We start from the raw sequence: 20,164 nt of genomic DNA on the forward strand, positions 1-20,164 counted from the left end.
CTCTCTCTCTGCTGCCGGATAAAAAAGAGAGAAAGACTCTCTATAGGGGGGGGGGGACAAATGTTGTGCACATCGTAATAGAGAACTGTATCTTATAGGTTAGCGCACAGAGTCGAGTGTGGCTGCGAATCCTTGAAAAATCCTGGTGAAGAAAAGAAAGAAAGAAAAACCTCGAGGCCCTTTTTTTTGACATGATGACATGCTGAGCTTGCCAATCACGATTGGTTCCCCGGCACGTTGGCTCCTGTTTGCTATAGTATAGAATAGAGTAGTATCTCTCGTCGTCGTCTAGTTATATTCTCGTCGCTCGTTATCGATAGAAAAAAAGCCGAGCACACGACGACGACGACGACTGACTTGACTTTTCAAATAACTGACGACTTCGTGACTTTTCTCTCTCCGGCAGTGAGATCTAGCGCGCACAACACACGTATAAGTAACTACCGCGTGAAATAATACATACGCTGTATATATATATATACGCCAGAATCTATCTCAGATAAGGGTGGCGGCCAAAAATAAAAGGTCCCGCGTGATTGCGAATACGTGACTCCCTTTGCAGAGCGTTTGATTGGCATTATCGTGTCAAACAGACGTAGGTGCGGTGTGTATCGTGATGTAGATATGTTACAAGTCAAATTCTGTACTTGCGATGAAAGACAATTGCATGGGGGCTGACGACAAATTCCTGGATAGTCCAGGGACTAGTTGGCAGCATCAACTTTAAAGACGAGAGTTTCTCGTCTCTTGCTCTCTACCAATTATAATCTTGTAGCCGTGTCTATAAGTTATTGCCGGAGGGAGAGCAGAGAGAAAGGCCGGGGGGACAAAAGGATCTGATGTGTGCCATCCACAACTTGGCCAGCACCAATTGTTCTACACATGAAAGTTTATTTTCCCCCCAACATTTGTTTCAAAAGCCAATTAAACGAACTGTGACATATAGATGTGTATATACGTCTGATTATAGGGCTACTGGAGACACTATAGGAAAAGGTAGAAAGTATATACGACACACAACACCGGTGCGTACTATATACGGTTATAATAAGCAAAAAAAAAGGATAGAGTGTAAAAGTTTGGCTGGATGGCTGGTGTTATATATTGATGGTTGAACACAAGTTTGCTGGAAGGAAGAAAGTTGGAAGGGTTATATGTTTTTCTTCATTTTTACGTCTTTCTGTATAACCCGCAACTTAAGCGAGCGACTGATCGAATAGGTAAAGAGCCAAATCTTTGCTGACTTCCTCTTGGACCATGGGCACCAGGTTGGTGAGATGCCCTAGATATAGACAATAATATATAGAGTCGATATTAATCGATTTCAGACAAGTTCAATACCAGACAACTCTCGGATCCGGCTGACGTGTTCCGATACGAACTGGTTTTCCAAGAAATCGCCAAACTTGAAGTTAAAGAAAGAAATAGTTGACCGTTAGCGCCCGAAATATGTTCAGAGTGACCAAGTTTAAGTATAGTATCTCTAATCTCGGATGTATCAAAGGTTATCTCGACTGGTAGCTTGCACTTGAGAATGTAATAAGCCCTGGACATTGTCAGAAAAACTTACGGCGGCGTCCTTGACGGACCCGTGCAATTGGTGCACTTTAAGGGCCAGCATTTGGTGATGGTCGAGGGCCAGCGCCAGAGCTTCCACTTCGGTCCAGGGTTTGATGCCAGCGCTCAGCTGTGTGTTGTTCAATTATATACGCGTTGGCGTGAAAATAATCGACATGTAAGAAGAGTCGGGACCAAAAAAAAACAAACAAACAAAAACAAATATTTGTTGTGTTTCTCTTATTTCTTTTGAGATATAATTACGTTGTTGATGGAGAGGCCGGAGCTGGAGTCGATGGGAGCCACGCCCGTTCCTCGCTTGCCGGCGTACTTGATCAAGCTGATGGCCTGCTGCCACATGTTATCGGACAGACCGTCCAAGTACTTGCTGAATCCCAATCGGTTCTCGTAGTCGGTCTCGAAATGGCTCGACTTTTAATAGAGGAACCAAAACAAAAATTGTAGAGAAGCTCATCCTTTTATTGCCAATCGGGATAATTATATACGCACAACCACACATTTCATATCGAACTACTCATTTGGAATATGCTGTTGCTCGTTTTTGTCGTTGCGGTTAATTTTAGACGTATTCCGCGCATCTTAATTGGATTACATAAGCCGGCAGAAATAAACTGCCGTTGTTCGCTATTATTTATTTTGACGGGAAAGGAACATTCAACAACTCTGCCAGCTATAAAGTAATTTATTCTAAATTAAGTGCTAACGAGAGAGAGAGAGAGAAAGAAAAAAAGGGGCTAGATTATTTAGTAGCGTACACGTAATAATGATCACAATTACAACTATACACACAGCCTTATTATTATTTCCGACTCATTTACTATAGAAAAGGTCGACTGTCCGGCTGCTGGCTCTCTTAATTGATATCAAATAACCAATTTATATCGAGCAGCAGATCCGGCTTCATCAAGCCAGCAGCAATGTCTCTTATACTAGTATACTATAAATAAAGGCCTAACGAAGCGACAAATCATTTTCTCGTTTCGCGGAAATCGTCAGCCCCCGTCTAGTACAGAGTCTATATGCTGGACCAACAGTGAGTCGTATATTATCTCCTGCACATCGTCTAACTATATATAGTCCACTAATGCAATCAAGCTAGTCTCAATCACACACCTAATAGAGACCTACCGTATATAAAGAACGACATTTGCCCTATTGAATGAATCGGAATTAAATTTAGAAATAGGTATAATCATATTTTACCATGATGGAATAGATGAAGCTCTGGGAAATGTGTTCGGTGATCAATCCTTGGAATTGCGGTGTGTACTTGTAGAAGTTGCTGAAGGAAGCCGAGCAAGCCGTGTGATCTATTATTATGTAATCAAGTTGTTGCGTAATGGTGGTCGTCAGATTATTATTTTATTTGAATTATTTACCGTATCTGCCGCCATCTTCTTCGCTGAAATCGTCGGCCTTCATGGAGAGAAGGTGGTCGGAGCATTTGGCGGCGGCGGCCGAACGGGCGCAGGCCACAACGGCCACCAGGACAAACAGGAAATTGGCAATGACGGACTTCATGGCTGATGGAATTTTTTGTTGTTAATGTCGTTTCTGACGACGATTGACAAGTATAAAGGAAAAGTTAGAGATAGAAATCACAAAATCGCTGGAGCAAAAATTGTCAAACAAACTGGAAAATTTTTGGCGCTTTCGAAAAAATGTGTTGGCGGACGATGGCTGAGCAACGACTAGATGAGGAATGAAGAGCCTTTAGTCTCCCAACTCGGGTCATATGGTGATGGCGTGCCAGCAGAGAAAGTGATAAGAAATAACGCTTTCGAAAAGATTAGTTGGCCAAGAGAATAAGAAATGTCGTGTCGAACAAAGCAAAGTCAAACATTATACTATCTGGTCCGCAGCATACAAGGACAATCATTTCGATTTTCCGGTTGAATCGGTCCGAAACGAAAAATGACAAAGCAGAAAACAACCAACAAATAACAACGTCGCAGACTCTATGCATGTAATAGAGACGCGCACACACAGCATATAGTCGGGCAAGAATAAACGATTGCAAAATGTGCCACTCAATCCGCTATCAAAATGAAAAGCCTTGTATGTATATAGCGCCCTGTTTAGGCAATGCACATACGCTCTGAAATCAAAAGAGTATTGTCGCAAGAATCAAAAACCAAAATAGTCGGAAACGTCTGTGGGGCAAAGTTCTGAGCCTCGTTTTCTACCAGATAGAATATGTGTCTCATGTCGTTGTTGCTATAGGACCATGGACTGTGCCAAGGCTATTGATGATACTGTCACAATTGCCTACCATTGTGTCTGGCTGCTGTGCGCCTCTGGAACACGACAAGGCAGCGCCGGGAAAACAGATAACACTCGCCACCAGATGTGTGTGGCGTATTATATTGTGCTGCTGCTGCTGGTCTCATAGACACACACACAAACTGTAACATATAACAAAAGGCGATTTTTTTTCCATTTCACATCATTCCAACAAACGTTTCCACAGTGTCAAGATGAAGCTCGTCTACACAGTTGCCTCCGCTTTCTTGGTGGTTTTGATTGCCCAATCGGCTTACGGTATTATTATTTTATAATATCCAAGTTGATTTCTTTTTAATTGAATTTTTCTTTTCCTGGGCAAATGAAATATTATAGCTTCTGAAAAGCTGTCGGCCCAGGACTATGCCTACAATTCCACTTGTCTCAACCACCTCCGCAGTCACATCAAGCGTGAACTCCAAGCCGCCGTGACTTACCTGGCCATGGTATATAATATCAAATCAATTTGAGCTAATAATCCAGTCGAATCCAGTGCCTGGAAATCATGTGTTTTTTTTAATTGTTACAGGGTGCCTGGGCCAACCATTATTCCGTTCAACGCCCAGGTTTGGCCAATTTCTTCTTCGACAGCGCTTCCGAAGAGCGTGAGCACGGCCTGAAGCTCCTGGGCTACCTCCGTATGCGCGGACACAACGACCTGGACATCCTGCCGTCTTCTTTGGTATACATCTGTCATTTGTCATTTCCCCCAGCCACCCACCCACCCATCACTTGTCGTGTATCATAATCAAACGCAATCTCTTCTCGCCCGGTAACAGGAGCCGCTCAACGGCAAATACGAATGGGAGAACTCACTGTCGGCCCTGCGCCAAGCGTTGAAGATGGAGAAAGACGTCACCGAGTCCATCAAGAAGATAATCGACTATTGTGCCGACGCTGAGGACCATCAAGTGAGTAGTTGATTTTGATTACATTTCACGCACAGAGTGCACAGATGTCTACATGAACTGTACACACACACACAAGGAGAGCCACCCAGTTTCAAGTGTACGCAGAACACGTCGATGCTCCCTCCCATATATCTAAAAAACCCCAGCTGGTAATGGAATGATGTACCGTCCAATCACGGGCTATAGTGTCTATATAGTAGAGCTACTGTGTATACTGACTAGACTCTAATGCTAAATTCAATGTTTGTTTTATTTTTTTTTTTTTCCTTTTTCCTTCATCTCTTTCTTTCTCTTTTGCTCTGCGCGTTTCTAGTTGGCTGACTACTTGACTGGCGACTTTATGGAAGAGCAACTCAAGGGACAACGAAACGTCGCCGGACTCGCTAACACCCTGCAGGGCGTGCTCAGGAAGCAGCCGAGACTTGGCGAATGGATCTTTGACAACAACTTGTCCAAATCAATGGCCGTTTGAGAGAATCCTCTCCGCTCCGCTGCTGGATGGATACAAGATCATCGAAAACTTGTTCTACTCCCCCCAAAACTTTCGCACACTGCATTGCGGTCGCCATTTTCCCCCTCCCCACACTTTTGAAAGTTTAGAAATTTTGTAGTTGAATAAAAAAAAAACCATTCCTCTTCGACTTAATTACAGTCCTTATTAGATAGTCTTATTTGATCGATTCCGGTTGTAGCCTTTTAAAATTTAAGCGGCCGGGAAACAAATAAACATTTCTAGACTTTCTTCTTCGCCCCCCATTAAGAAAATGATTTCATTAATTTATCTTTTAATTCTTTTCACAATCCGTTGATGACGACGCTAGCGAAATCCATACAAAAGGGTACGTATAGAACGGCGGATATAAACTCTCAGATTATTAAAAAAAAATACACCCAAGTTTCTACTCTCTGATTTCCATGGCTGCAGCAACTTGAACTGGTTGCGCAAATAGATTTGATATCGCGTCACAACAACTCTCGGGATATGGTTAACAAATGGAAACATCACGTCATATAGCTCGTCGTGCATATCAATGCTGCGCTCGTCTACATCCAAAGCTGACTGGGGGAAACTCTGATGCGGATGCGTCCCATTCAATAGACGGGATTCATCGTCGTTTTCGGTCGCGTTCTGATCACGCGGAATCTTCTCCAGACATCAGAGACGACGAGAACGAGAGAGTAGATCATCACGATGACGACGAGTATATACCATATAACATGAAGGGCTGCTACTGCTGCTCTCCCGCATAAGTATGCGCATCGGAATTACACGATTTCCCGGACGTTCGTCATTCCTCATCATCAGCCAGTACGTAGTAGCTAGTCAAGCAACGGCGGGTTCAACACACACACAGCATTATACTTGGCAAAGTCTTTGAGTTATTAAGCGCATCTCGCTCAACTGAGACTCTGCTGCTGCCGAGCTGTATTTTAGTCGTGAAATGCGCAGTTTCGGATCTCCCGCAAGTCATTAGATTGCTGCCGTCGTTCCCCCTCTTTTACTCGGGTAGAGAGCTGCACGCCGGCAAGATTGACGGCAGAGTGCCGGGACGACGACAAGGGGCTCCCAACTCTATCTAAGACACACTCGGCGGTTCCCTCTCTACTTTTCGATCGATGATTGACGTTCCCTTCATCCTCCTACCCCCCCACGCAAGAAAATGGGAAATAATCGTAATAAAAAAAAGTTGCGCGTTCGCTATTGCTAATAGCTTCAAATGACGACGACGCAAACACAAACAGAGAGAACGCCGCAAATGTTTCGCGGCGTAGACAAAGCCGAGTGTGGCCTGAAGAAAAACAATGGCAATGCATTGTGTGTGTGTGTGTATGTACACGAAACCAATTCATTAATCATCACACACGCCAACAATCGATCGCCTTTATCTCAAAAACCACAAATCGATGAGCGCCGCCGAGCTCGTCGTCGGTCTAGTAGCTTTTATTTTGATGTTCACCGACACATCGAATTTGACCTTTACGGTTATATATGCTATATGTACCAAGGCCGATCGACCGACGAGGACTCGGCGGCGTGATTGGCTTTATCACGCCCGCGGAAAACCAGTGGCCAGGAAAAATAAAACAACAACAACATCATCTCGCGTGTTGCGGGACTGTTTCCCGCGTGGTTTGGGTGAGAAACTGTAAAAAAAAAAGGAAAAGGAAAATACTCCCAGTAGTGGTGGTGGGTAGATGTTTGCGAGTTAAATAATAATGATTTCTCGGGTGTGTGTTTCCATGCGGGAGAAAGTAAAAGAAAAAAAAAAGACATGGGGCCGTGGTTACACAATAAAGAATGGCGATGCTCATGAACTTTTATCACGTCGCTCGTGTTATTTATCAATTATTACCTCGGGTGAAGGGGGGGGGCAGTCGGGGAATCGATTTTCTTCTTTTTTTTTGGGGGGGGGGAGGGTGTCTTACCGGGGAATTATACACCAAACAAAAAAATGGTATTATATTTCAAATGAAACTTTTATTCCCTCATCTTATTCCCTTACGTTTTTTGAGCGGTTTTGATTTTTTTCATTTCTAATTTCTATCGATATCTTATTTTCCGTAAGCGTGCTGATTAGAACAATATTGGGCAAGTGTCGTCTGCTTTCATCGAGTTTAAAATTTCGAAAAAGTCAGAAACAAAGTTCAAGATTTTTTTATTGGTATAGATTTGTTTGTTTTTTATTACCGTCATACTCCATGCTGTTTAGCAGGTAATTAAAAATTAGAATGATTTTGGGAGCTATAGAAGAGTTAAACCTGTTCCAAATGTGTGAAATGTCCTGACTAGCATTATTCATGTAAATGCCCTGTTGATGCATAGCAGTTTGTTTGTATTATGTAACCTTTTCCTTTTTGGCAGAATTCAGGCCAGAGCCAGCCATCATAACCACACAATATGCAAGTTTTTGTTGTGCAGGTGTTAACTTGTCATCAGCAACAGTCTTAGGATCATCGCTTGGGTAATTCCTTTACTTTTATTGACCTGTGACCTACTAGATATTTTAATGCTGCATTACCTACATCAATGCAGTGACATGTAAACCTTTCATTCTTCCATTTATTAACAAATAGTGTTTACCCGGTGTCTCATTTTCAACTTTTCCTGACTTGTTGTTTCTGTCAATATTTTGTCGTAATCCATTTTCTATTTTTATTTAGACAAACAGCATCCCTCTTGATTGGAGATACTACCGATGTCGGCCGAGTTACGGATCTCTATTTCTCCCCTCTCTTTAAATGTCTTCGTGTACACCCATGTGAGTGTGGGTGTATTCACGAGGACACCCTTTTTACCCTATGCCGTCTGGTGTAATTTGACTCTTCAGCGGATGGATGGAGCAGCTGACGTAGATGCTTGGCTGTATTTCCCAGGCATAAAGGTAGGACAAAATTGATCTTTATTCTTCCTTTTGGACAATTTTGGGTGACGTTGATTGTAAATCGTTAAATAAGACGGAATGCGATTATTCCTGAGCTAGGCGGTTGACTCTTGTTTTCTCTTTCCGTTTTTGTTTTTCTCATTTGTCGAACGACTGCAGATCAGGCATGTTTTTGTACCTCGCAACTTTTTCGGTGGGTAAACGATCACATTCGAAAATATTTGAATTTTAAAAACTTGGAGCAAAGTGCAACAAGACATTTTTCTTTTAACCAAGAGGGACCTGCCGCCACACCGGCACCTCCCCGTTACCATTAGCCTCTCTCGTCTATAGACTATAACGACTATAACGATGCTATGCATGAACTTTTATCACGTCGCTCGTGTTATTCATCAATTATTACCATTAGCCTCTCTCTCGTCTCTACGTTGCGCACACTGGCGCAGTGGATAAAATGCAGTAAATTTCGATTCAAGTCGCGTCGTGATTCACGTTTCTGACAAGATGGCAGCTCAAACAATATATATAGGGTGCCATGTGAAAATTTAGTGGGGGCGCATAAATTTCTGACCCGGTTATACGAACGACGCGCATGCACACACTCTGTGATGGAAGGCAGCACTGGAAAAGTCTGCCAACTTTTTTTTTCTTTTATGCCACTCGTATTATTATTCCGGCCGTCCGGGGCGTGGGAAAAACCATTAGACAGACTACACGGTTCCCACACCAGTGTCGAGCTAGATACACAGCAGTGTCTCAACGGGAAGAAAAACAAATAGTTGATGGAGTGGCATCACAAAAAAAAAGTTTCAACGAAAAGAATGACCCACTCAGTCGTGAACAATTGCGATTATGTTGTATTCTCCTTTTATTTTATTTTATTTTTTTAACTAATAACATTCTAATGGTCCGTTGATGATTTTGGGGGGGAATTTCAAACGGCCAACATTTTTAAGCGAGTGATTGGTCGAAAAGGTAAAGAGCCAAATCGCTGCCGCTGGTCTCTTGGCTCATGGGCACCAAGTTGGTCAAGAATCCGGAAAGTTGGCGGATGAGCTCGACGTTCTTATTCACGAACTGGTTCTCCAAAAAGTGACCCAACTGTAAAGCGAAAATTAATGAACGAATCACTATGGGGAGAAAAAGAAATGTGATCTGTTTACGGAGGTGTCCCGAGTACTTCCGTGAAGGTGGTGGATTTTGGAAGACAAAGCGAGGTGCTGATCGTGAACCAAAGCCAGAGCTTCAATTTCAGTCCAGGGTCGGATACCTTGGTTGAGCTGGAATGGAAAAAAACAATTCAAAAGGAACAAATTAATTTCGAGTTAATGAGGCGCGCCGTGGAATAAAAAGCTCTCGAGTTTTCGTACATCACCAGAAATGCGGAGGCCGGTGCCTGACGAGTTATCCATTAGCGGAGCGACGCTTCCGCCTCGCTTTCCAGTGTACTTGACAATTTCGACGGCATTGTTCCACATCGTGTCGGCCAGGTCGGCCAGGTACTTGCCGAATCCCAAACGGTTCTCCGCGTCCGTGTCGAAGTGGCTCGACATAATCGAGTAAACGAAGCTCTGAGCGATGTGCTCGTTGATCAAATTATGCACTTGCGGAAGATGCCTCTCGAACGTGCTGAAGACGGCCGAGCAGGCCGTAAAGTCTATTTTCCACGTGAGTAGAAAAGAGATGACGCGCATTAAGAATCTAAGGAGAGCAGAGCAGCAGCAGCAGCAGCAGCACTCCCCCGCCCGCCCCATGAGATTAGAGAGGTCTATACTCTTGCGCAGAGTATATACATCCGCCCAGCAGCCCGGCTAAACATGCCTGGGAACATCAAAGGGATAAAACTCGATATATAAGCCTTACCGTATTGGTTGCTGCTGCCGGATTCTTCGCCATCGAAGCCCGACCAGCCGCCGTCGGCTTTCATGGAGAGGACATGATCGGAGCATTTGCCCGCTCGAACCACGTTGGCCGAGCCGACGAGAGCCAGGCAGATGATGACGGCAATTTGAGACATGAACATTCTTGCTATTGGGTTGACGCACTGATGGCCGGCTATTCGCGGGTAATGGCTGAAATAGGAATGAGCTGCTGCTGTGGCCGCAGCCCGGCCCCCGCCATCGCAACAACCCGCAGATAACAAGCGGGCGGCAGAACAATCCGCGACCAAATTGTTTTTATCGGTGGCACAGCAACAACAGCAGCAGCACTGCTGGCTGTCGGTCCAATAAAGGAAATATATTGTCCAGGACTCGTTGTTGGCGACTCGCTATATGTTATTCGCGGCCAGCTGCATTTTGTGCTCGCTGGGAAAAGAAGAAGTGGTCAATCATCATCATGTGTAATTGAGTCAATTGGAGTTTTTATCTTTTTTGGTTTTTTGGGGATCCGGAATACATTGCTAGGGAGCAAGGGTCGCTGGGTTTCGGTTCCAAACAAAGAAGTCTAATGACGAAAAGTCGCTTTCAACTTTTACACGAAGTTATAGAAGAGAGAGGGGGGGGGGGGATAGCGATGGTAATCAGCAGCAGCACAGGGAAACAATCGATCCTTTTGAAACTCTGTGCCGAGACCGGTCCCGGTAGTAGTAGACTAGTAGTAGAGTAGATCAAATACCGACTAAACCCAACGTTTGCCGTCTTGGCTGTCACGAATGCGGAATATATATCCATCTGGAATCGGTCCGCTTAACTTGGGTGGAAATGTTATGTCCTTTATTGAATTCATGTCAATCCAATAATTTCAATTTGCCGTGACCACGCCTAGTCAGCGGGACCTGTCAACGGCATTCACGCGAGAAATGGCCACCTACTTGGGGGGGAAGTATATATCGGCTCCTGGCCGGAGCCCAGCAGCTCCGCCAAGATGGAGAAAAACACGTCGCCGAATATCCAACAAGACCCGTCCCCCCCCCCTCCCATCGATTATTGCACAGCTGTCCGAGACCGCGCCATGCGAAACGGATATTGGACACGTCACTCGGTTCTCCCCCCTTTTTCTCGACTCTGCTTTCGGCTGGGCTCCTATTCCGGAATCGGGTACGCGGTGTCTTATCATTTTGCGTTGGGTCTTGTATTTCCTCTTGTCAAGCAATTTGCTCCGCGACTACCTGACCAACAATTTCACGGAACCGAGAACAACACGCACCACCGATGGCAGTTCCTTCCCGGAAAACAACCGCCCTGAATATTTCGATGATTGGATCTTTGACATCCTAGCCGGGCTCGTCGTCTGAAACAATACGATCCTATTAACACGCGGCATTTGATGGTTGAGTAAATCGACAGGCCAAAAAACCCAATTCTTGTTTGACGGATCTCTTCAACTAGATGTTTATTCTCTCCCAAACCGATGGAATAAACTAAAAAAGTGTCAAGAATTAAATAGCGCTCGACATACACGAGTAGTGTTTGCTTAATTAGAAATGACGTTACTATTCAAGTGAAGAGAGGTAGGAAAAAAAGAGGAAACAAAAAGAAACATTGACGAATGATTTGTTTCAGCCCATTTTTTAGAGGTCATTGATTATAAGGAGTAGTAGTAGGCGGGGGGTGTACAGAGTGTGTGCAACTGTTGAAACTTTGCATCGATATTATAATTGACAACAGAGAGGAGAGAAAAAAAAAACGCAATTAAAAAAATAATTTTCTTCCTACAATTCCCCTGACCTTAGACCACAAAGTGTTGGCGGAACGAAAGTTGAACAAATTTCTTTTAGAGCTTGGCTTTCGTCGCCAAGATGTTGTTCTTGTCCGTCGAGGCGGCCAAAGGGAAGAGGGGTAGGCTTTTCTTGAAAGCCGCTACATCCTCAACCAGTTCCGTTTCCTTGATTTGTGGTGGCGGTTGCGATAAGGTGACGCCGCCGTTGGTGTGCACCACCGGTTCCGATTTCTCCAGCGAAACATTCGACGCCACGATATGCACGGCCATTTTGCGGCGCATCGGCGACTGGTGAAAGACGTACGAACTGAAAAACTCCAACAGCTCTTGGTGCGTGATCTGCATTAGCTCCTCCACTTCAACGTCGTCACGCTCGAAGAAATACTGTCCAGTTGTGATTTCTGACCAGTAGCGCACGGCTCGGTGGCTTAGCTGTTTGGGTTTCTCCTGTCTGCGGACAGACAATGCCGTCTTGTGTCGTTCAAATTCTTCGACCGACATCTCTTTCAGCGTTTGCTAAAAAGACAAAGAAAAGAAAAAAGAAAAGAAAAAAAAAGCGCCGGGTCAATACAATCAAGCTCTTCACAAATCGTGATCAATACCAAGCTGCGACACAAAAATCGATTATTCGTTACCTCCATGCCGTGAAGGAAGGCCTCAATGCGTCCGTCCACGTAGGCAGCTATTGACATTCATAAAACCGCAATTAAAAAAATGAAATGAGTTTGACGTTTAATTTCGTACGGGTTTTTTCAGACTGGACGATGAACCGCAAACCCTGGACACCGTGGGCTCGTCTCACGCCACTGAACACGATGTAACCCAATTGCTCCTGGGTTCGCAGGACATTGAAACATGGCTCCTTGAGGATTTGCATGGCAAGTTCGAGTAGCATGTTGGATCGCTTGTCTTCCAAGCCGAGCTGCAAGTACGTTTCGACGCAATGAGTGGCGTGCACCTCGTTGTCGGCGCAAAACAAGAAGTTCGCCCCTGACAAATGAGAAACAAAAATGCTGAGACTGAAAGTGCAAACTTGTTAATTTTTTTTTGTTTTGTTTTTTACCATCGTTCATTTGAACTTCGCGATCGCGTATCAACTGACAGGGAAGCAGTGGCTTGGTAGCAAAATGAGTTTGGAGACCCGATTCCACCGTATCGACCATGTCCATGGCTTGCTGCACTCATGAATTATTGAAATTCAATTCAGATAATTAATTATTTAAACTAATTTCTGGTGGAGAGAGAGAGAGAGAGAGAGACTAGAAGATCAAAAGTTTACCTGCTTGGTGAGGTTTCCATGAAATAGAAATTCCAAGTGGAGCTGGGAGAAGAGAAAGGGGATGAAAGACTGGAGCGATTCCACCGTCAAGTCATCCGTGGAGTTGAGTAGATCTGTTTTAGACCAGGCTCTTTCCGCTAAAAGCATGTTGGTATGATACGTGGCATGTTGGTACGGCTGCTCAGCCCTATATAAGAGAGACATGACAGCGTAAACATTTAAAAATGCATTTCATTTTACAGTCGCTCTAGTTACCTGAAGTTCTGCAATGCCCGAACATAAGACTCCTTGAGAATCTTAAAGCGTTGAGGATCAACAACAAACGTTGTCAGCTTCTCAATCAATTTTTGCAAAAGAGTTGGCAGCTTATCGTTGTAACCCTTGAGGCTCAGCTTTAGAAATTCATTGCCAAAAACAATACGCGTTAAATATAATCTCAAAAAGGTCTTGAATAGAAGCAAATGAAGCCTACCTGAAGACCATATTTGGTACTTTGAAGAGCATATCCTAATCCAGCGACTTCAGCGGCGTAAGTGAATTCATTCAGCGCGTCATGAAACAAACTCGCCAGTAGACAGACTTGAGAGCAACGCAAAGGATCCAAGTAAGCTATGGGGCTGATTAACACAGAGAAACGTTAGATTTGATTGAATTCAATAGAGTTTTATGATTCATTTGCGCTCCAACCTGAACATCTCAATGTAGACCACCGCTTTGGGAAGTAAGAACTCTGCATCCTGCTTGAACCACACACGACTGAGTTGACTATTTTTTAAGGTGATTGGCCAGGCTTGAGTCTAAAAAGAAAGGAATCACTGCAGGAAAGATGTAAAAGAATAAAATTGATAAACGGTTAGCTACTTCTTCTCTGGGGACAAGATCCAGTTTCTCGGGGATGAATTCGTTACGATGCGGCATATGCAGTTTGTCCGACAGTCCGGCATTTCCCCATGTCTCAATGTCCTTTAAATCAATTTTCTCCATCTTGTATGCTGTTCCGTACCATGTCTCCTTGGAGTCAGCTACTGCTTCAAACTTTTTGCCAATAACAGCGATGCTACGTGATAAATAACAATTTATGATCAACTCGTATTCTTCATCAATAATAGCAGAAAAGGTAACAAACCGGATTTTTTCCGGGGTCAACATATCCAATAAGGAAGTGACCAATTCTGGTTTCCATTCTTTGAAGGAATAATCGCCGCTGATGACCTCCTCCATGGGATAGTACTGGAGCTTGGAAGCCAGGCTGCACACGTACGACTGCGGCTTCTCCTTATCCTTGAATCGGAATTGCACCCTAGAAAGACCTTCTAGTTCATCAAATACCCATTTTTGTGGTCCCAGCTTTCGTAACATGTTCAGGTACTAAGGAGAGGAAACATAAAATAAACAAAATAATCACAATGAGTAACTAATGATGGGAATGATGTTACTTGGAAAGCTAGAGTGACTATATGATCCACATGTTCAATTCCATCTTCGGTCAGGTCAACGTTAATTCCGAAGAAGGCAAATCCCTTAGCTCCGCTGCTTTCTCCAGCCATAAGTGAGTTGACCCATCCTCGATTTTTCAATTCGGATAACAAACTGCCTGGTCCTTCATGGCCAATCAAGTGGCTAAGGTAACGTTCCGGCTATCAAAAACATTTCATCTGTTATATACAATTGCAATCCTTGGGCATGGATTAAAGTAACCTACTTGGGTTGCATAATGTTCCCTCATGTCAGGTACTGGAAAGGTGATATTCAAGTTGCGAATATCTTTGACTGGGACAACTAGTCCTCTAACTTGAAGATTTTCAGGACCGAATGGATGTTCTTTCCACTCAGGGGATTCCACATTTTTATTCTCAACTTCGGCGAATAGCCCGACACAGAGTTTCTCAAGTTCATCTAGGGATTCTAGATTTTAAAAGTAAAGTACTCATTAGAAATAATGATTAAACGGAATTCAGAGGTGTAGTTAGGAGCTAGTCACCTTGTCCAAGTACGACTAAAGACATCAAATTTGCTGAATACCATTTCTTATGAAACTTCAGTAATTCTTCACGAACTTGGATTCCTCTTTCTTTGGGAATGGTGTCTAATGTCTCTTTGTTACCAGTACCGAACTTGGAATAAGGATGGTTCGGGTTAGAAGTAGACTTTTCGAGCTGTGAAAGACGCCAAGCATCGCTCGGGATATTTTTGACGTGCTCCGAGTCTACGGCGTTAACTTCCCTGTCTGTTGCACTCTCTGTGAAAAGTGGGGTAAGGAAAAACTGTGCAAAACGATCTAATGCCGCCGACAGTTGGAGAGGGACAACATCAAAGTAATAGTTGGTGTGATCTGATGCTGTGAAGGCATTTGAACTGCCACCTAAAGGTAAATATAATAAAATGATCTCCAGCCTGCAAATTTATCTTGTCATCTTGTTATCAATCTTTACCGTGTTCACTGAGAAATCTTGGATATTCATTCTCCACTGGATATTTCTCAGTTCCCAGAAAAAGCATGTGTTCACAAAAGTGAGCAAGTCCTGGTAAATCTTGGGGGTCACACATGTGTCCTGATCAAAGAATAGGAAAAGTAAGCTATTATACTTTACATACTTGTGCAAGGGGTCTTGAAAATCCTTACCAACATTCACCTCCATAGCAGCAGCAGACTTATCAGTTGATGGGTCGCTTACTAGTAAAATTTTCATTTCATTGTTCAGCAACAATCCTCTGTATTCCCTTTTATCCTGCTCAGATTTCACAATGTTATCCCACCTTTTATAGGAATTCTTTCCTTCCATTTTTACTATAGGTGATGATGAACTTTGCCTGAAATAACTCTTTTTAAAAAATAAATTCAATAAGTAGTCTTGATTAATAATACCTGAACAGTAAAGTAGAATTTCCGAACAATAATTTGGATCTCAAGTTTAATTTGCAAGATATGCGGGCTACTGTAACTATATTCACTACTACTGCACAAGAAGAAAATAGCATCCGCATCAAACGAAAGTTAATAAATTATCCGGAACCAAGATTCTCTAGTAACATAGCTAGCTGGCGATAACTGATAAAGTTTGTAAAGAAATAACCAATAATCAGCAAAAATTCGGTAAAAAAATTGTGTATGCCGTGTTTAGACTTTAGATAAATGAAAAGTCTGGTGAATTCTGAATTGATTGTTCGCCTGTCGTCTGCATTTAAGCTTGCTTACGCCAATGTGCAAAGTGCAATAACTGCAATGTCATTTCGCGGTTAAGCTTTACATTACGTAATAAGCAAAATTTCTCTACATTTTTAAAGGTAACTTTAAAAATAATTACGGTGTCTATGAGGTTATCTTTCTTAGCGTACTATAATATTAAGTACAAATTTTTTGACAACCTTGTTATTATAAACACATCTATTCGTGCAGACGAATTTTAAATACCGATTGGAACTGACAAGACTTCTTTCTTCCTGCAATCGAAGTTCTTGATTACTTTTATTGAAAATAAGACGCTTAAGTTTTTTGTGATAAAATAATTATTTAGACAGGCTGATGTTCGTTCAGTAACCAAGTTCATTTGTGTTTCTCGGATTTCGGTTCTTCAGAACAAACACGTGATTATCTTGGGCATCTCATGTATCAAGCATCTAGCTAAAATTTTGCATGAAACTAGTGTTGCTAGTGTTAAACAAATGTCGACACAAAAACCAAATTGTGAAGAAGAGGAAACTCAGTTATTTAAATTGAATGATGCCAATGATTCAGAGGTTTTCTTTGTAGTTGATGAAGTTGGTTCTGAACATGGCAGTACAGCGAATGAAGAAGACGAGCCAGAAGTTGTGTTTGTAGAAGAAAAATCCTGCCATATAGTAACTGACAATACTACACCACAATCAAGGGGAAAAGCAACTGCAACTCAAAATATCATTAATGAAGATGGGAATGATGAACCTGAGATCATTTTTGCTAGTGAAAGTCATGTTGTTTCATCATCTGTTTCAAAACCAGAAACTGCTGCTGCAACATCTGATGGACCATTGTCTACTGAGCAGGACACACCTGTAACTATAGAATATTATTCTTCTAATGATTGTTGGTATTTATTAAGTATTTTCATGATTTCAGGTTAGCTTAGGTAAACCTATATCTGAAAATGAGAATGGACCTGAAGTTATTTTCGTTCAAGATGTATCTGGAATGTTTTGCTTAGATACCACACCAGAAGTGGGAACAAAGAAACCATTAGGACCAAGATTTACGAGGGTAAGTAATACTGTGGATAAATATTCTGATTAAACTATAATTATTTCTTGGTTTTTCATTAGGAATTTAGTTCAACTCTCAAATCTGGAGAAGATACTACAGACTCTACAGGAGATAGTGTAAAACAAGACAACAGATGCTTTAACTGTTTGGGTGACCACTCTCTTATGAACTGCCCAAACCCAAAGAATCAGAAAGAAATATCAAAAAATCGTTCTTCATTCATGCAGAAGCAGCCAGCACGAATGTAATGCTAACCTCTAAAAAGTCAAGTGATAAATAACAGTCACACCATAAATGAGTGCATTGTACCATTTTACTATCTTACTATTTTTCTTTCTATTGTTTAGGAATCGTTATCATATTGACAAGCCTAGCAAATTTGATCATTTTACTCCTGGTGTCATCAGTAGAGAGTTACGGGAAGCTTTGGGTCTAAGAAGTTCTGAAATCCCGTTGCATATCTATCAAATGCGGATTTTAGGATACCCTCCTGGCTGGATAGAGCATATTAAAGAATATTCTTCTGGGTTAGAAATGATTGATGCTGCCACTTCTCCCTCTTCAACTGAAGCAAACCAAACAGTTACTTATGACTATGAAAAAATCATCGATTACCCTGGCTTCAACGTTCCTGTTGATCGACGAGTCCGTGACGTAAGTGGAACCCATTTTGCTTTTATAATACAGTGTAAATTTTTTTAACGCTAATCAACCGCAGGATTGGCGCTATTTAAACTTTCCTCCAATGCAAGAGCACAATTCCAAAGAAGCTCTCATCGCCAATTTAAAGATGCACAGTAAAACTCAAAAGAATTCTAGTGAAGAAACGAATTTGGTTTGTTGCTAGATAAAATCGTTGAAATGTTGTCAAATAAGTTAAAATTCCTTATTTTAGGAAATCGTTGACATGGATACATCCATAGAAGACCTTGAAGAAAAGCGCCAGGCATTGCTTGCTGAGTTGGGAGATGAAGACGATGACTGTGTTATTGAAGAAAATTTTGAAGGGAGTGAAACCACTAACCCAACCAACACAACAACTGGCATCGTTACTGGGGACACATTGAAAGAGAGTGGATCTCCCAACCTAACCAACGAGGTTCAGGAAATGGATATTGCTGCAGTGACGATTCCTACCTCGTCAATATCAGATCTACCTCTAAATATTGAGTCACCAATCAACAATCAAGACTTGTCACCGAAAAAGAGCAAGCTCTTGGCAATGGGAACTCCTGTCTCTATACGATATTCACCTTATAATATCCTACCTTCACGAGACAAGTTTGCGCAAAATGGGAAACTTGGGACCATGGGTGAACTTGAACTATACGAAAATCTTCCAAATAGTACGGGCGCTTTTCAAAAGATGCGATCTTTACTTCAAAAGGCGAAGCAAATGTTTAATAGGAAATAAATGGCACTGAAAAATCGTTTATTTGAAAAATGTATGTATTTTTTTGAAAAATTAAGACTTTCATCATCTTCGGAACTGTCGCCGGAACTTTTCGAAATAAAAGTCGTCGCTTGCCTTATCATGCTCTTTTTTCCCACCGACATTGTCTAACCTTTTAGGTAACTCTACAGGGACGGCTGGTTTGACAGAAGCTTCAGCACGTTTCTTACGTGGGGGGCCAGATTCTTCAATATTAACTAAAAATATGTAAAAATATGATTAGAAATTTTTAATTAAGTATAGATCAATAATAGAAAGGTACATCTGTTATGCTGGACAAAATTAACGGCCATGTTAGTCGGAACAAACATTGAAGGACCATCTTTTTTACGAAGTCTTTCTTGAAGCAGCTTCTGTTTTGCTTCTTCAGTTGCTTCAATATTCTTAATTTTGGCCCTTTAATAAAATAATTATGAAAGTCATTGTAAAAATTTTTAATATAAAAATGTTTTAGACTGGCATACTCTATTCCTAGATCTACTTCCGGAATTCCGCTAAGCATCTGGTTGGATAACATTTCTTCAGATTGGACACTAGATTTCACTCTCAGATATTCAGGTACTGACGAAAAAGCAATTTCTTCAGGAGTCAGGTATTTATTACTTTTATCTTCATCCTCTTGCATTAGACCTTTCCTTTTTGCAAGTTGCTCCTCAATATACTTCATCCTAAAAAGAATAAACATTTTATAACTGAATTGCAAGAGTTGTAAATGAATAATATTTACACACATTTCTGCATCTTCATCTCGAGTGTTGGTTTCCACGGAAAACTGTGTACCAATTCCAGTTTCATATGCATCATCAGCAGATGAACTATTTTGCTTTCCAGCTTTAACTGCCTTCATATCAGCCATTCCACCAGTTGTAACTTTGAAGGGATCATTCTTTACTTAAACAAGTAAACTAGTTAATGCATGATCTTGTATAAATTTCTATATACACTGCCTTACCACTGTAACTTCCTCTTCAACAGTTATTCGCTTGCCAATTGCCAATGCCACAGCACTAATACCGTGGGGTCTCTCTCTTAACTTTTGTAACTCTTTTGTCTCTTCCAGCTTTAACCTAGAAAATTAGGAAATTAAATATGACAATACATTTTAAATTATATTATTTATAAGAATGTGCATACAACACGTCGAGCTCATCACTGCCACCAGCATCATCGTCCTCTTCAATTTCGAGACGTTTTCTCATAGGTTTTCTACTTGGTTTCTTGAATTTAAATGTTAGAGAAGCTTCTCCCGAATTATCACCAATTTCTTCCATATTTTTTTACGATTTGTTTAATTGTTCTGTAACTTAAAAAGGCGTCCCGTTCTTTTAGACAAAAACAAAACAGAAGCAGTACAGTGACATACAACCTTGACAGATTGCC

General features: G+C 41.9%; 6 protein-coding genes across 7 annotated transcripts; 2 read left to right on the top strand and 4 right to left on the bottom strand.

Annotated features, from left to right (window-relative positions):
* Window positions 1-871: 871 nt before the first annotated feature.
* LOC124198646 (ferritin heavy chain-like) lies at window positions 872-3,356 on the bottom strand. Of its 2 annotated transcripts, XM_046594597.1 has the most exons (7): window positions 3,213-3,356; window positions 2,958-3,132; window positions 2,782-2,888; window positions 1,822-1,989; window positions 1,571-1,687; window positions 1,342-1,405; window positions 872-1,282 (listed from the first exon to the last, which is right to left on the bottom strand). In XM_046594597.1, the coding sequence occupies exons 2-7, from the start codon at window positions 3,097-3,099 to the stop codon at window positions 1,197-1,199; spliced, it is 684 nt and encodes a 227-aa protein (XP_046450553.1). In that variant the 5' UTR covers window positions 3,100-3,132; window positions 3,213-3,356; the 3' UTR covers window positions 872-1,196. The 2 variants fall into 2 exon arrangements, with proteins under 2 accessions (XP_046450553.1, XP_046450552.1); XM_046594596.1 differs by having other exon boundaries at window positions 2,958-3,293.
* Window positions 3,357-3,958: 602 nt separating this feature from the next.
* Window positions 3,959-5,513, top strand: LOC124198647 (ferritin subunit-like). The gene is made up of 5 exons (XM_046594598.1): window positions 3,959-4,119; window positions 4,198-4,307; window positions 4,391-4,543; window positions 4,641-4,772; window positions 5,086-5,513. The coding sequence occupies exons 1-5, from the start codon at window positions 4,056-4,058 to the stop codon at window positions 5,242-5,244; spliced, it is 618 nt and encodes a 205-aa protein (XP_046450554.1). The 5' UTR covers window positions 3,959-4,055; the 3' UTR covers window positions 5,245-5,513.
* A 3,476-nt stretch (window positions 5,514-8,989) lies between these two features.
* Window positions 8,990-10,302, bottom strand: LOC124198645 (ferritin-1 heavy chain-like). The gene is made up of 4 exons (XM_046594594.1): window positions 10,019-10,302; window positions 9,526-9,812; window positions 9,319-9,435; window positions 8,990-9,256 (listed from the first exon to the last, which is right to left on the bottom strand). Exons 1-4 carry the CDS (start codon window positions 10,176-10,178, stop codon window positions 9,107-9,109), a joined length of 714 nt encoding a protein of 237 aa, XP_046450550.1. The 5' UTR covers window positions 10,179-10,302; the 3' UTR covers window positions 8,990-9,106.
* Window positions 10,303-11,456: 1,154 nt separating this feature from the next.
* LOC124198642 (insulin-degrading enzyme-like) lies at window positions 11,457-16,502 on the bottom strand. The gene is made up of 16 exons (XM_046594591.1): window positions 15,961-16,502; window positions 15,718-15,905; window positions 15,527-15,646; window positions 15,076-15,456; window positions 14,797-14,999; window positions 14,531-14,731; window positions 14,221-14,462; window positions 13,956-14,151; window positions 13,782-13,891; window positions 13,567-13,711; window positions 13,350-13,486; window positions 13,095-13,281; window positions 12,879-12,990; window positions 12,560-12,805; window positions 12,451-12,497; window positions 11,457-12,331 (listed from the first exon to the last, which is right to left on the bottom strand). The coding sequence occupies exons 1-16, from the start codon at window positions 16,077-16,079 to the stop codon at window positions 11,870-11,872; spliced, it is 3,096 nt and encodes a 1,031-aa protein (XP_046450547.1). The 5' UTR covers window positions 16,080-16,502; the 3' UTR covers window positions 11,457-11,869.
* Window positions 16,455-18,863, top strand: LOC124198643 (zinc finger CCHC domain-containing protein 8 homolog). The gene is made up of 6 exons (XM_046594592.1): window positions 16,455-17,126; window positions 17,191-17,328; window positions 17,391-17,575; window positions 17,679-17,985; window positions 18,050-18,166; window positions 18,227-18,863. The coding sequence occupies exons 1-6, from the start codon at window positions 16,758-16,760 to the stop codon at window positions 18,743-18,745; spliced, it is 1,635 nt and encodes a 544-aa protein (XP_046450548.1). The 5' UTR covers window positions 16,455-16,757; the 3' UTR covers window positions 18,746-18,863.
* Window positions 18,768-20,151, bottom strand: LOC124198644 (telomere length and silencing protein 1 homolog). Its single transcript, XM_046594593.1, has 6 exons — window positions 19,919-20,151; window positions 19,737-19,851; window positions 19,516-19,670; window positions 19,249-19,452; window positions 19,047-19,180; window positions 18,768-18,981 (listed from the first exon to the last, which is right to left on the bottom strand). Exons 1-6 carry the CDS (start codon window positions 20,053-20,055, stop codon window positions 18,809-18,811), a joined length of 918 nt encoding a protein of 305 aa, XP_046450549.1. The 5' UTR covers window positions 20,056-20,151; the 3' UTR covers window positions 18,768-18,808.
* Window positions 20,152-20,164: the final 13 nt, after the last annotated feature.

Source organism: Daphnia pulex, chromosome 7 (assembly GCF_021134715.1).
Source record: "Daphnia pulex isolate KAP4 chromosome 7, ASM2113471v1".
Lineage (NCBI taxonomy): Eukaryota > Metazoa > Arthropoda > Branchiopoda > Diplostraca > Daphniidae > Daphnia > Daphnia pulex.